Here is a 13,275-nt window from a genome sequence, read left to right on the forward strand (position 1 = left end):
TTCCTGTCCATAATTAAGAAAAGAGACTCAGAGAGATTAAACGACTTGCCCATGGTCAAATGGCTAATAAACAGCATATTCAGGATTTGATTCATGTCTGTCTGGTTCCTGTGCCTGAGTTTCTTCTGCTGTACCAGGATGTTACAATTTGATCATCATTCATCTCTGTCTTGAAATGACTTATTCCCCTACGTTCATTTGGGAGTCCCTCTCCATCCACTACTAAGCAGAAGTCTTTAACACAAATAAAAAATAGCTCTGGTTGGTGTTGGAAGAAATCACCACTTAATATTCTAATTTTATTTAATATGCAGATTTGTTAGAAATTCTGAAAGCTAGGGAAGAGTACTGCTCAGGCTTGTCCACATCAGAGCGCCCAGAAGCCTCTCATGCGTGCCCCTCCCCCAGGCGCACAAGACCAGTGTGGCATCTGCACTTGTGCAGCACACCACGCCGGGAATCCCACAGGCGGCCACTCTCCCCATGTGCTCTGTCTTACCGGGAGCTTGCTGGCGTTACATCTTCTTCCGGCTCTTCTGCAACACCAGCTAGCTCTGCAGGGAGGAGACCATCTTTGTTGACATTATTCACCCAGCTGCCCTTTGCCCCGTTTGCTCTATTCTTACTCTGCTCAGCTGAAACAGGAAACAGTAAAGACAAGAAGGTTATCTATCTTTCACCTCCATGACCTACAGCTCTCATACTGGCTCTTATCATTGAAGGCTGGAAACCTGAACTCCAGGCCTTCCCTGAGTGCCCAGGCAGTCTCTCAGGTGTCTGGGGACCTGGGGTCAGAATTACATCTACAGAAGTCAGTCGCTTCCTATGATGTTTTCTCCCTACAAGTCAAGTCTCAGGAGAGCGAGGGCGTAATTTTCAATGTGCAGGTAACTCCAGAGATGATTAAAGCAAACTTCTGACAGTCTCAAGGTGAATCTGACCCGAATTGGGGTCAGGACTGACTGTGTATGGCCAGGGGATGCTCAGGGAAGGGAGTCGTCATTGGGATGGAAGCACCATCATTACCAAGTATTTACTCAACAGCTATGATGTGTCCTAACTTGAGGCTGGGTTTTGGAATACAAAGGGGAAAAAAAAATGCTTCTGTTCTGAAAGGTTCCTCTTCACTGCCTCTTCATCCTCCTCCCCCAATCTCCACACATCCAACTTTCACATTTTCCTCAATAGCCAGCTCAGATGCCAGGGTTCCCAGAAAACCTCTGTGATCCTTCTTCAGGAAATAACATCTTTTGCCTTTAAACACCCAGGGCCTTTTACCTGCACTTCTCAGATAAATAGCATCAACTGAGTGATGACTGAGCACCCAACACAGTGCTGAGTCCTTTGCAGGCATTATCCTATGAGGAGGGAACTATTTTCCAAGTTTACAGATTTGGAAATTGAGGATCAAAGGGTTCAAGAAACTTGCCTAAGGCCACAAAGCCAGTAAGTGACAGAAATAACTTTCATCAGTGTTAAGAAGGTGAAGCAAAATAAAGGCTCCCAATTTCCAAATACTCATATCCACGGGTCTCTTTACACATAAGTCTAGTTTCTTCAGCTGCAAAATGAGGTCCACAGAACTAACTTGTACCCTTCAGACTTCTGAAGGTCTGGGTAGTTTTGGAAACCAAGAGGGCTGCAAGCCATGCATAGCACATAATAAGCAGTCAGCTCTCATCTGTAAAGCATGTGTCTGTGAGTCAGAAAGACTGAAATCCCGGCTCTGCCATTTGCCACCTATATGACCTTGGGCAAGTTACTTCACTTCTCTGAACTTTACATACCCCATATATAGAATGGGGCTAATAATACCTAACTTACAAGACTGCTACTACAATTAGAAATACTAGACAGTAAACACCTATCTGTTAGACTCTGAAGAGGTGATGGCTGTTTTCCTTATTGAGTACCAGCTAGAACTAGGCAGGAGCTGTTCTCCAGGGTAAAGGTTTACACTGACTAGTGCTGAGTTAGAGAGGAGGCACCTGGTAAGTATTTAATGAACTTCAACAGAATTCTAAATAAGCCCTCAAAATACTGTCTTTACGGAAACTTGAATGATATACTTGGTTATTAAAGAAGTACCAAATGTCGAGGTCATTGAACAGGGAGGCTAAACTCTTCCAGTCGCCCTACTCAGGAGAAAAGGTTCTGAATTTCCAGAGTTAAAAGCCAAAGAAAGAGGAGGTGGTGGATCCCTTATAAACCCCAATTGTCGATGCTACTCCAATTCAGCATGGCATCTTAAGAGCTTTGTCCTTCTTCACCACACTGAATCACTTAGCCCTGCCCTCACCCATCCAAACCCAAGGCTGGCAAGAAGATTTTGACCTACAGGACTACACATTTTGCAAAGCATACCTCTAAGTGATTTTCCTCAGCAGGTTTCAGGAATGATTCTGACACCCTTCCCTTCTCCCAAGGACTCCTTCCCAAACAAACGCTGGCTCGAAGTGCACCAGCCAAATCAGCTCACCTGCTGCCTGGTGCCTCTTCTTTCTCATGGATGCTCTGATGATATCTGCACCGTGGATTTTGTCTCTGTGCCTTTTTGCCTTGGCTTCATAAAACCATTGGCCACTCATATTCTTCAGCTGCTGGTCATCCTTAATTTTTTCAGGCAAATGTCTACAAAAGGAAAAATACTCTGCTAAGAACCCACAGTAAACAAATGAGTTCACTGTGACACTGAATAAAGAAATTTATAAACATACAGCCAAAACAAAAGCTCCCAATATTTTAGAAGATCTCACAAATCTCCCAGATGATTAACAAAGTATGTTCCCCTTTGACTGAAAGGTCAGAGAAGCCAAGCTCAGTATTTTTAAAAATTCAAAGATTTAAACCATGGTCCCCAGATGATGCCTGAAGTTTCTCAAGAGTAGATTCACTTTTTGGGCATAGGCTTATGAGTCCACTGTTCAAATGCAAATGCCCCAGGGAAAGATGACATATTAAACTTCCTTAATTCAACAAGCTGGGATCAGGGAAGATCAAACTTAAGTGGGATGGGGAGTGAAGGCAGAGGTAAATTCCATCATTTGCAAATACTGCATTTAAGGGTTCCACAGTCATTCATGCTCACTGAAAAACTAAAACCTAAAGAACAAACCAAGCACGGCCCTCCTAAAACCTCCCTAATTGACACCGGAGGGAAAAACACTGTTCTATGTGACAAATCTTTAAATCTCTGCAACTCTCTATCCATCTCAATAAAATGAGAATCACAAACTATCTTTTCTTATCTGTAGAGATGTACTCAGAATAAAAACTTTAAGGAGACCTTTGGGAGATAATACGCTACAAAAATCCAAGAGGATTTTATGATTGCCATTCAAGCTAACAGGCATGCCTCCTAAAGCAGCAAAGTGTTTCAGCCAGAGAACATACACAGTGGTCACACCAAGGGGGTGGCAGGGCTGTGTGTGAGGGCTGCACACAGGCACACCTGGGAATGGGAAAAGCGGGAGGGGCTGTCACCCGGGTTCTGGCAAGTACGGTCCTGCTCTCCCACGTGTGCCTGGAGGGGGTCTTTCCAGCTAGAGTCCAACTCTGTGCTGGAAACTCCCCTCCTCCCCCAGTTACCTAGAAAGAAGTGACCTTACCCCAAACGTATCCAATCACAACCCTTGTACACACATTGTTGTGACAGCTCATCACCAAATCCTGACAGGGACCCAGGGTCCTCACTTCATGGTTCTGAATCACCAGGAAGGTCATGGTTCTTATCAAACATTTCTAATCGTTCTCCATTGCCTAGGTTTTCAGCAGAGCAAAAAGACCCACTCTAGGCTGTTGGCAGAGCTTTTGCCTTCTGTTCCCAAAAGGACCACATCTGAGCTGAATTCGAGAGAAGTCCTTCCTGCTCTCCTCGACTAGAGAGTGAGCCTCCAGGGGCAGGGTCTGTATTCGATATACCTTTGCTTGGTGTCTGGAAAACAGTGGGTATTTGTTCAGCACTTCTGGAGTGAAGGAAGTATCACACAAGGCCCTTAACCTCCTGGCTTCGGGCTACCATTCAGACTGATATTCCAGCACCTGCTCCACGTGCCTCCCTGCCAGCACACTGAACTTCTTGCTGGCGTCCAGACTGCTCTCATGTGACCTCTGTGGATGTTACAGGCAGGAAGGTACAGCAGAAGCCCATAGGCTTTGGAGACGCCCCAAATTAGGTCCAAATCCGAGTTCTGACTCTTAGCTATCACCTTTGGCAGGTTACAGAAGTCCTCTAAGCTTCAGCCTCCTTGCTTGTAAAGATAGGGGAAAATAAGACATATTCTGCAAGACTTGTGGGATGATTAACTGAGGTGTTTACTTGAAGGTACCTAGCAGTGCCTGGATCACGGTGAGAGATCAATACATGTGAATTCTCTCAGGATGTCTTTCCCTCACTTCTCTGTCCAGCATGCTGCCCCTCATCCCTCAGATCTGTGCACCACCTCACCGGGGAAGCCTTCCCTACTTCCCAAGGGCACAATGCCACTTGCCCTTGTCCGTGCTCCCACGGCAGCACTCACCACACCGTGTTCCAATGATCTACTTGCACATCTCTCTCATCCACTAATCTGTGAACGCTGCACACTCCTTGAAGGCGAGGACTACCTCTTAATCTCCTTTGTAACACTGGCATCTGGCACACACAGAGCTGATACGCAGAAACTGTTTGCTGAGTGAATAAATCACTTAACAGATAAATACTCAACAGCCAGCCCAGTCTGAGTCAGGCAAAAGATCAGAGAGGCCCCTCGCTGCTGGGGTTAAGTGAACCACGCTCCATCCCACTGGCAGTGCCCTCTCCTGATGAAGGCAGACCATCTCATCCCTTGGCGGATTAGGAAAAAGCATGATGAAATACGGCATCAGCCATCATCCTTTCGAAAGAGACTCCAAACTCTCACAGCATAACTCCCAATTCCGCTTCATGAGATTACTTATTTTTGTTCAGCTGAATGGCACTTTGTAATGGTCCCCATGCAACTCTTGATCTGTCCCTGCCTAAATGACAGTCTGCAAGCCTCTGATGACACTGAGCTTCCTGTGCCCAGGGAGCAGGTGCTGTGAGTCAGGCTCGCTGAAGCACATGGCCCCTTACAGTGAAGCCATTACAGTAAAGAACTGAGATTGGGTTTCTGGCTCATTTCTTTAAAGTAGCAAAAGGAAAGGAAATTCTTTCAAATTCAGTAAGTGCTATTTATAAATGTCCTAACATGATCATCACTGCTAGGGTTAATCAATTTCTTTTTCTATCTTAGTCATGTGGAATATTTTACAGATAAATCCATATGTATAACATCAAAGCACCAGTTTTGCAAAGGTGTAGATCATTGAAAAAAAAATCCCACCATCTAAGTGGTGCTATTAAAATCTTCTCTGAACCTAGAGAGTATTATGCTTATGAAATAACTCAGAAAAGACAAAGACAAATTCTGTATGATATCACTTATATGTGGAATCTAAAAAAGAATATAAATGAACTTATTTACAAAACAGAAACAGACTCACAGATACAGAAAACTCAAATCAATGGTCACCAGTGGGGACAGGGGAAGGGGGGCAATTTAGGGGCATGGAATTAAGAGATACAAACTACTAAGTATAAAATAGATAAGCTACAAGGATACACTGTATAGCACGGGGAATTAGAGCCATTATCTTGCAATAAATTTTAATGGAATATAGTCTAAAATTACTGAATTACAATGCTGTACTGAAATAATATAATATTGTAAACCAACTACACTTCAATTAAAGTAAATAAAAATAAAAAATAAAGTCTTCCCTAATTAATCTCTCATTTTTCTTGAACTCTAACTGTACCAACCAAGTTAGCACCTAATTCTCTAGCCACTGTACCATTTAGTTGAAGAGGGAAAAGGGTAAGTTTCTTGGAACTCACAGTTTTTAGACCTTACCACCCACTCCATGCACGCTGTACTTAGTAGAGAGCTGTGGGCAGAGAAGATGCTCAATAAACACCCATGGGCTGGTGGGCAGAAGGGAAGGTAGAAAATGAACACTCAGCCCAGAGAAGACACTGTCCTGCCGGCCCCCTAGGCAGAACATGCTGGTCATGTCCCCAGCCCTTCAGCCAACACACCCACAAAGCATGTGTTTTGTATGGGGCCTCACATTTGGCACTTAACATACATCATCTCACTTCATCCTTACAATTTCACCATGATGTCCAAAGAATTTAATCAATTGCCAAAGATGGCCATCTTGCCTTCTCTGTATGTTAAAGGCCATATCTGTTTATTCACTAATTCATGAATTCCCTACCATATACCAGGCACATGCTTGGAATTGTACATAACAAACCTATAGCCCTAACTGCCAATGTTGACTCCCGTGGTGCAGAGAGAACGTGAGCAGTTCCAGGGGAAAGCCAGGAGGGCAGTGATGCCCTTCATCCTGGGTTCAGCATTTTCCCCTCAGCCTACCCGCTTCTCCTCCCTGTACTTAACGTAGCACACCCCAGCTTCCAGCTTTTCATCATGATTAAGCAAAGGCCCAACATCATAGGCAGGACCTGACTGACATTATCTACTCAGCAGTGGATAATAAGAATCAGCAGACTGGCCAGAGAGGCTGATTGGTCCATTCCCCAGCTTCCTTTTTTTTTTTTTTTTAACCCTTCAGTATATTCTGGATGGTTAGATTACATGATTTTATATGATTTTAAAGTACTCTTAGATGTTTGTGTTGAATGTGAGAGCTGAAATGGACCTTAGATAGTTACTAATGGCCTCACTTTATAGATGAAATGAGGCCCAGAGAGGTTAAGAGTTTCACCCAAGGTCACACAGAGTTGGGACCAGGAAGCCAGCCTGACTCCTAGCCAACATTCTTTCCACTAACCCATCCTGCCTGAGACAAACATGATTTTGATTTCTAAGATGGCTATCATACTTCACTCATTATACAAAGGAATTCAACCTTTGATAGAAAATCTGAAACCCAACACATGTGAAAATGAAATAAACTGCAAAAGTTCTTCACAGTGGAAAGTGAGAAGAAAACGTGTTATTGCTTGTGTTGTGGATACATCACAGATTCCCACAGTCTGCTGCGAGGCAGCAGAGTGTGTGAGAAGCACAGGTTTTGTAGTTGGATAAGCAAGGTTTCAATCTTCCAGGGCACTTCACCTCTCCCACCCTATTTCTTCATCGCTGAATGGGTGCAGCTACACTGTTATGCAGATGAAAAGGGGAAATGTGTGTGAAACTCTGCGTACAACGTAGATCCTGGACAAATGTTGGTTCCTTTTCCCTTTGCTTTGACAGAAAACACCATCAGAAGTCCTGGAAAGCAGTTCTTCAACAACAGTTGCCTTCATTTAAAAGAAACTAGGTCTCAAGGCAGCAGCTGAGAATCATAAGATGTGGTCGCGGTTGAGATGGTATCTACTGCAAGAACGCCCATCAGCCTAGATGTGGTTGTGTGTTTATGGGGTGGGCGACGTGGTGCTGGTGGCGCACAGACACAGGGGCAATGATTTCCTGCTGGCAGTGTGACGCAAAAACAGGAAATACCACCCCCAGAGTGTGTCATTTTCAAACCATAAAAGACTAAAATTATATATATGTATGTTTGGTGGTGTTTCTTTTAAAGAAAAAAGAAAAAGAGAGAGAGAAAGAGACGGGGAGAGGGAGGAGGCAGTTGGGAGAGAGAAAAAGAATCCATCCTGATGTCCGCTTCACTGCTGCTTTGTGCAGTGTCTCCAGATGGTAGTTAGGGAAGCAAACTGGGTAGACATGTGTGGTAGTAACTGGCCTGGCACTTGTGGCTATGGGTCCAGAGGCAGCAGGAAGGACAGTTGTAGTGGCTACAGCGACCTGGAGCTGCTTTCTTCTAACTGAACCCCGGAGACACCACAGTGGATATTTCCTTGGGTTCAAATCCATGTTATGTCATTAACAGGTTGAGTGATTTGGTAACCAGACACTTCCCCTTCCCCTGCATGATACCCATTTTCTCAGCCATGAAATCAGGATGGGAAGAAACAGAGGATAAATCATCTCCAAAGTGTCTTAAATGAGTTGGATGTGAACAAGTCAAAGCACTGGATAAATTAGGAATGGCAACCAGATCTCAATTTGAATCCAATTCTCATCTACAGACACACTGAAAAGGATTCTGAGGAAGTGTCCACTCTTAGCGGGCAGCAGTACCATAATCCATCAGTAATGTCCTCACAGGTACAGGAAGGTTACACTCCAAAGTCCATAATCAATTAGCATGTGAATAGGAGTCTGAATTTCAGTGGCAGATTTGCCTTTCTAATGATGTTTTGCTTAGGCTAATATTAGAATTCTCTAATTCATGTTTCTAAAGCCACATACCAACTAGGAGGACCGGGGCATTGTAAAATCATGTTGGGGAAACAAAATTGAGATTTTAAATTTGCAACTGATAATCCATTAAATGGATAAATGGTAAATTCCTTGAGACCTGGGACTACATTTCAGTTATCCTAGAATTCCTTTCATGTCATTGTCCAGAGAAGTTCCCTATGTTTAAAAGGTGCTCAATTAAATTCCCCTGCATTAAATATCTGAGTGTTTTAGGAGTAATTCCCTCCTAAGGAATCAGACCACTAACTGGAGAATCTGTCCTTTTTTAGAGGCACAGGTGGAATGGTATATTCCATAGGGAATTAAAATGCATCCATCACCTATTACCTGATAAGATTAAGAATTATTTCGCTTAATGCTGACTTTAATTCTTTGAGTTCCATACTATGGTCATTCCCAGTCTCTGAGTTAAGGCTCAGAGAGGTCAAGTAACTTGCTGAACCACAGTTGATTAACTGTGAGGATAGGATTCAAACTCAGGTGAGTTTTGATTCAAGGTCCATGCAGGGGAGTTATTTCCCTACACCATGCTAGAACCCTCACTATTCTGAGAGAACAATACCAGCGTGCAGCATGGGGTCGAAGGAAAAGCACTAAACCAAGAGCTATTCTTATCATGGCTTTGGCACTGATGAGCTGTGTGACCCTGGGCAAGGCACTCCCCCTCTCTGGGCTTTACCTTCTTTATCTGTCAAGTGACTGATATGGACCAAAATACCTTTCCAGAGCTATCAGTCTTTAACTCTGATGGAAGAGCCAAAGATAAACAGCTGGGGCATGGTGAAAAGCAAAAGCCTGTGGAATAGCATTTTCAGAGACCAGAGACCTACTCCTGGTTCCACCAACCCAGGAGCAGACAGACTCAGAACCATCTCGAGTCCCTTCAGTCCTAGAGCAAAAGGTGCCAGAGCTCCATTCCTTTTGTGTGGAGCAGGCCATGGTTTGGGCCTCTTTCAGCAACCATAGGCTGCAGGTCCTGTGTCCATCTGCGCCCCCTGCACACAGTCACTCATTCCTGGACCTGCCCATGTCCAACTCCACATGAGCTGCTTGGTGTCTAGCTGGGAAAACCCCTGGAATGGTAGCAGTAAACAGGACTTGACTTGCACCAGATTTCTCACCATCCCAAGCCTTCCTCCCATCAGTTTACAAAAGCAAAAAAAACAAAGCCAGCACCAGCGGCAGCTTCTGAGGCACGCCCAGAAACAGTCCGTGGAAGGGGACTGCAAAGTCACCACCACAGAAGGACTCACGGCAGTTCTGCTGTAGCTGTAGACTGGCTGGTGTCAGTGGCCCCTTACTCACACCCCTTACAAGGCCCAGTTCCAGGCAGAGCTTTGGATTTTTACAGATATTTTCATCAACTACTGTAGGTGCCTGAGAAATGCCTCCACTCACCTTATGCAGAATCACACAACTACAGGGAAAACTCAGCAGCCTGGAATCCCAGGGGCCAAGGAAATACAGAAGAGAGGGAGGACGAATCTCTTTTTTGTAACCCAGCTAGACAGAGGAAGTGGAATTACAGACCACGTGTAATGCCTTGCAAGTGGGAGGAATCAAAAATCACAGCTCTCTAATATTCACAGTCCCTGTGACCTGAGAAAGGAAGAGAGACAGGACCCAGTGCAATTGCAGCTCCACTGCTTTCCTTCCCAGTCTCTCCATCTTGTCTTCTGAGAGGCTAACGGATTCCCACTTCCCACTATGCTTTAAAAATCGACCAGCATTTTCTCTGTGCTGCCCCCTCCCCTTATTTCTTAAGTGGGTGTAATGGTCTTGCCTTACCACTCTTGGGGTTGCTGGGAGGATTATAAGAGAGTAACATTCATGAACTGTGAATGGGTAAAAGCTGAATACTACCAAGAAGCTCTGATGACCCAGTGGTGTGAACCCTCACCCCTCCAGGGAAAACTGCTCAAAGCACTCCATGTGCTTTGAATGGAGAGCAGCGACTTGAGGGAAGGGGCATGGCAAGCAAGAAACCCCAGTCTCATGATCTTCACTACCTACAGCCACCTCCTGTCACTATCACAGCTCAGCGTCCTACCTCACACCAAGACAGCCACCCTCTTCTCCATGGCCAGCTCCCAGGATGACCTGTCCACTACGGTTTTCTCAGGAAGGGGAGGTAGAGTTAGTGAACGAGTTCAGTAGGATTTAATTCTCACTTCTGACACCTACGGACTGCATGAGCTTGGGTGAATCCCCTGATTTGTCTCAAAGTCAGTTTCTTCACACATCAAGTGGGTATAATTACACCCCACTCAGCACTCCAACTGCACAAGTGTTGTGAGCTCTGAAGAAATAATGGGCGTGCAAGCCCCTTACAATTTGCTAAGCACTGTCTACATATGAATTATTACTAGTAGCTATAATTAGACACTCCAGAGTGCTTGAGGTGAATTTCAGCATGTTCTTTTATAAGGCATCCGTGTTTAAATTATGGTCAAAATATGGAAAATAAAAGGGGTACAAATAAATCCATTACTGATAATCCCTGTGTCCCAGGAAGTAAGAACATGGCTTATGTTCCTTTTGGGTGAGTCCTGGGATGTGGATCATGCAGTTAATACTACTAATGCACATTCAGGAAGCCTTTCATTGCCTTCAAAGACCCAGATGACAAAGGCAGTAGATGGCAGGGCTTGGACTCAAGCCCACTTCCTCAGCATTCTGCTGTCATGCTCCTGCTACCCGGCAGGCGAGCGGAAGTGGTCAGAATGTTGATGTAGAACATTTGGGTCCCTCCCAACAAGAACAGCGTGTCAAAGTCATCACTCTTTCTTGGCGGACACAAACGAAAAACTGGCTCAGTCAAAACCAATTTCAATTGCTGCTGAAACCAATTCAAACATTTCTGAAAACAAGCAAAAATGACAGCTATTTCTCAATTAATTTTATTCTAAAAACTTTAGAAATTCAAACATTTTCTAATTTAGTACATGGTCTATTTTTCTAAAAGTAGAATAAGTAAAACAAAGTGGCTGCAAATATATAGAGATGTAGATATATGCATATGTTTGTATATAGTATTTCATCTTTAATCCAGTGTTTAATAAGTTAAAGGAGTTTAGTTAGGTTTTTAATCAAGACTATTTCTGGCAGGAGTCCTATGGCATAAATTAAGAGACGCAAAGGAGGAGAAAGCTCTGTCCAGGAAATAAACTCAAAATTGGAACCTGTAAGTCAGGCTCCAAAGTCATAACTATCACTTATGGTTGAGGAAAAAAGTGTCCCTTCTTCCAGACCACCCTCCTGCCCCTTACCTGACTCTCTCTTCTTCAGCTCTCTTCAGGGCAGCATCCCGCTGCAGAACCTTCATGATTGCCTCTTGCTCCTCCTCTGTCAGGAAGCTTAAGTCGATCATTTTGAAAAGCATGCACGAAAATGACAGTAAGATCTGACTTCAAATTCTCAAAGAAAAACAGTGGTGACTGTAGCCCGGATGATTAAAAGATGCAAAACCAGAAGGAAATGTCGTGTTCAGTTCTGCAGCAAACTTCTTTTGGCTAGGCAAAAGTTTTAGGTGGCTGATAGCAAAATCCTAAGCGCCCTTTCCCTAGAGGAAGCAGTGGTCTGTGGGATGACGTCAGAGGAGGTTCTCAGGATGCTGCATTCCTTGCCAGACAGGTCACTTGTTCCCACAGCGGCATTCCAACTCACGCCCCCTCTCTGGACCAGTCTGAGACACAGTTTATTCTTCCGTCCGCCGTCAACTTGATGAGAGGCAAGAGCAGCTGAGCATCACCTACCTGGGGAATCGTGACACAGTAAATGTCAGACAGCGAGAGGCAGTTCCTATAACGTTGCTCATTATGCTAAGATTTAAAAGATGTCTGGGAAGGCAAAAATGACCATGTGAGATGGTCTTTGAGATCAGGGAAACCAGTTCTGCCAGCTTCCTGAGCAAATAGAAAAATAGGTTGTGAAACATGCTTCAACTCAATTCTGAATCACCGAGATGGAGACCACGCAAAAATGCCTGTCAAAGTTTAACTACCTGCCCAGGGAAGGGATGGCTGCAGGAAGGAGGTAGTTCTCTCCACAAACTTATGGGAAAGCTAAGTTAAAAGGTCACGCCCGAGGTCAGTAAGAAGGAAGATCTGATTCCAGTGGTCAAGTGATCATGGGTAGGAAATTTGAAATAAAAATTCACAAATGCTGACTTCTTCATGTGTAGGGATGTTCCTCTAGAGTACATCTGGGCTCCGGAATGACAGGAGAGTTAGTGTTAGGTAGAGGTAGTTTGCAGAATAGTGGGAATTGTCATTCTCCACTGAGTCCCACCTCTAACTTTGGCTGGACCTGGAGCAACTCATCAAACTTATCGCCTTGCATTTCCAAGAAGAAAGAAAACTTACTGGTGTGTGTATATAACCTATGGGAAAGGAAGAGGCAGAATTTCAAAATGCCTCACCATTCAAAGTGAGCATTTTTGTGTAGGATCCTGGGCAAGAATGCTATTTTCTTTGAGGCATTTTAAACCCACGTGCAATGAGAAGAGGGTGAGACCTATGGAATGCTGCAGCCAGGTGGGACTTCAGAGATTAGCTACTTCAGGACCGGGGCCCTTTAACAAGTGCAGTGATGCATGTACCATAGACTCTAAAAACATGGCTTTAATAAATTTTAAAGCAGTCCTACTTAAGAATAAAATAGTCCGTACACCACTAGTTTTTATGAATAAATTCTTTGCTCTTTGGCAAAACAGAACTACTAAGAAGTACTTCCACCACCACTTGCTAACTACAAACCACTGGGCAGGTGACCTACCACTGTGAGGCTTGGGTTTCCCGTTTGTACTTACCTGACATTGGGATGTTTCTCATAGGTTCTAAGGCTGAAATGAAATAATGGATATAAAACAGCACATATCTTGCATCCTGTACCAAAAATAGCTACTAAAAATATGTTC

At 44.2% G+C, this 13,275-nt stretch overlaps 1 protein-coding gene across 14 annotated transcripts in view; it reads right to left on the bottom strand.

The window, feature by feature from the left end:
- Positions 1 to 13,275, bottom strand: part of SYTL2 (synaptotagmin like 2) — a 127,879-nt gene that overhangs the window by 45,742 nt on the left and 68,862 nt on the right. For 11 of the 14 annotated variants that reach the window (XM_032488787.1, XM_032488792.1, XM_032488786.1 and 8 more), the window contains 3 exons: positions 11,627 to 12,112; positions 2,480 to 2,631; positions 500 to 635 (listed from right to left, as the gene is read on the bottom strand). In XM_032488787.1, the coding sequence (XP_032344678.1) occupies positions 500 to 635; positions 2,480 to 2,631; positions 11,627 to 11,739 (401 nt within the window). In that variant the 5' untranslated portion in view covers positions 11,740 to 12,112. The remainder of the gene's footprint in view (positions 1 to 499; positions 636 to 2,479; positions 2,632 to 11,626; positions 12,113 to 13,275) is intronic. The other 3 variants (XM_032488793.1, XM_032488798.1, XM_032488790.1) reach the window with 2 other exon arrangements.

The sequence above is a fragment of the Camelus ferus genome, chromosome 10, assembly GCF_009834535.1.
Source record: "Camelus ferus isolate YT-003-E chromosome 10, BCGSAC_Cfer_1.0, whole genome shotgun sequence".
In the NCBI taxonomy this organism is placed as follows: domain Eukaryota; kingdom Metazoa; phylum Chordata; class Mammalia; order Artiodactyla; family Camelidae; genus Camelus; species Camelus ferus.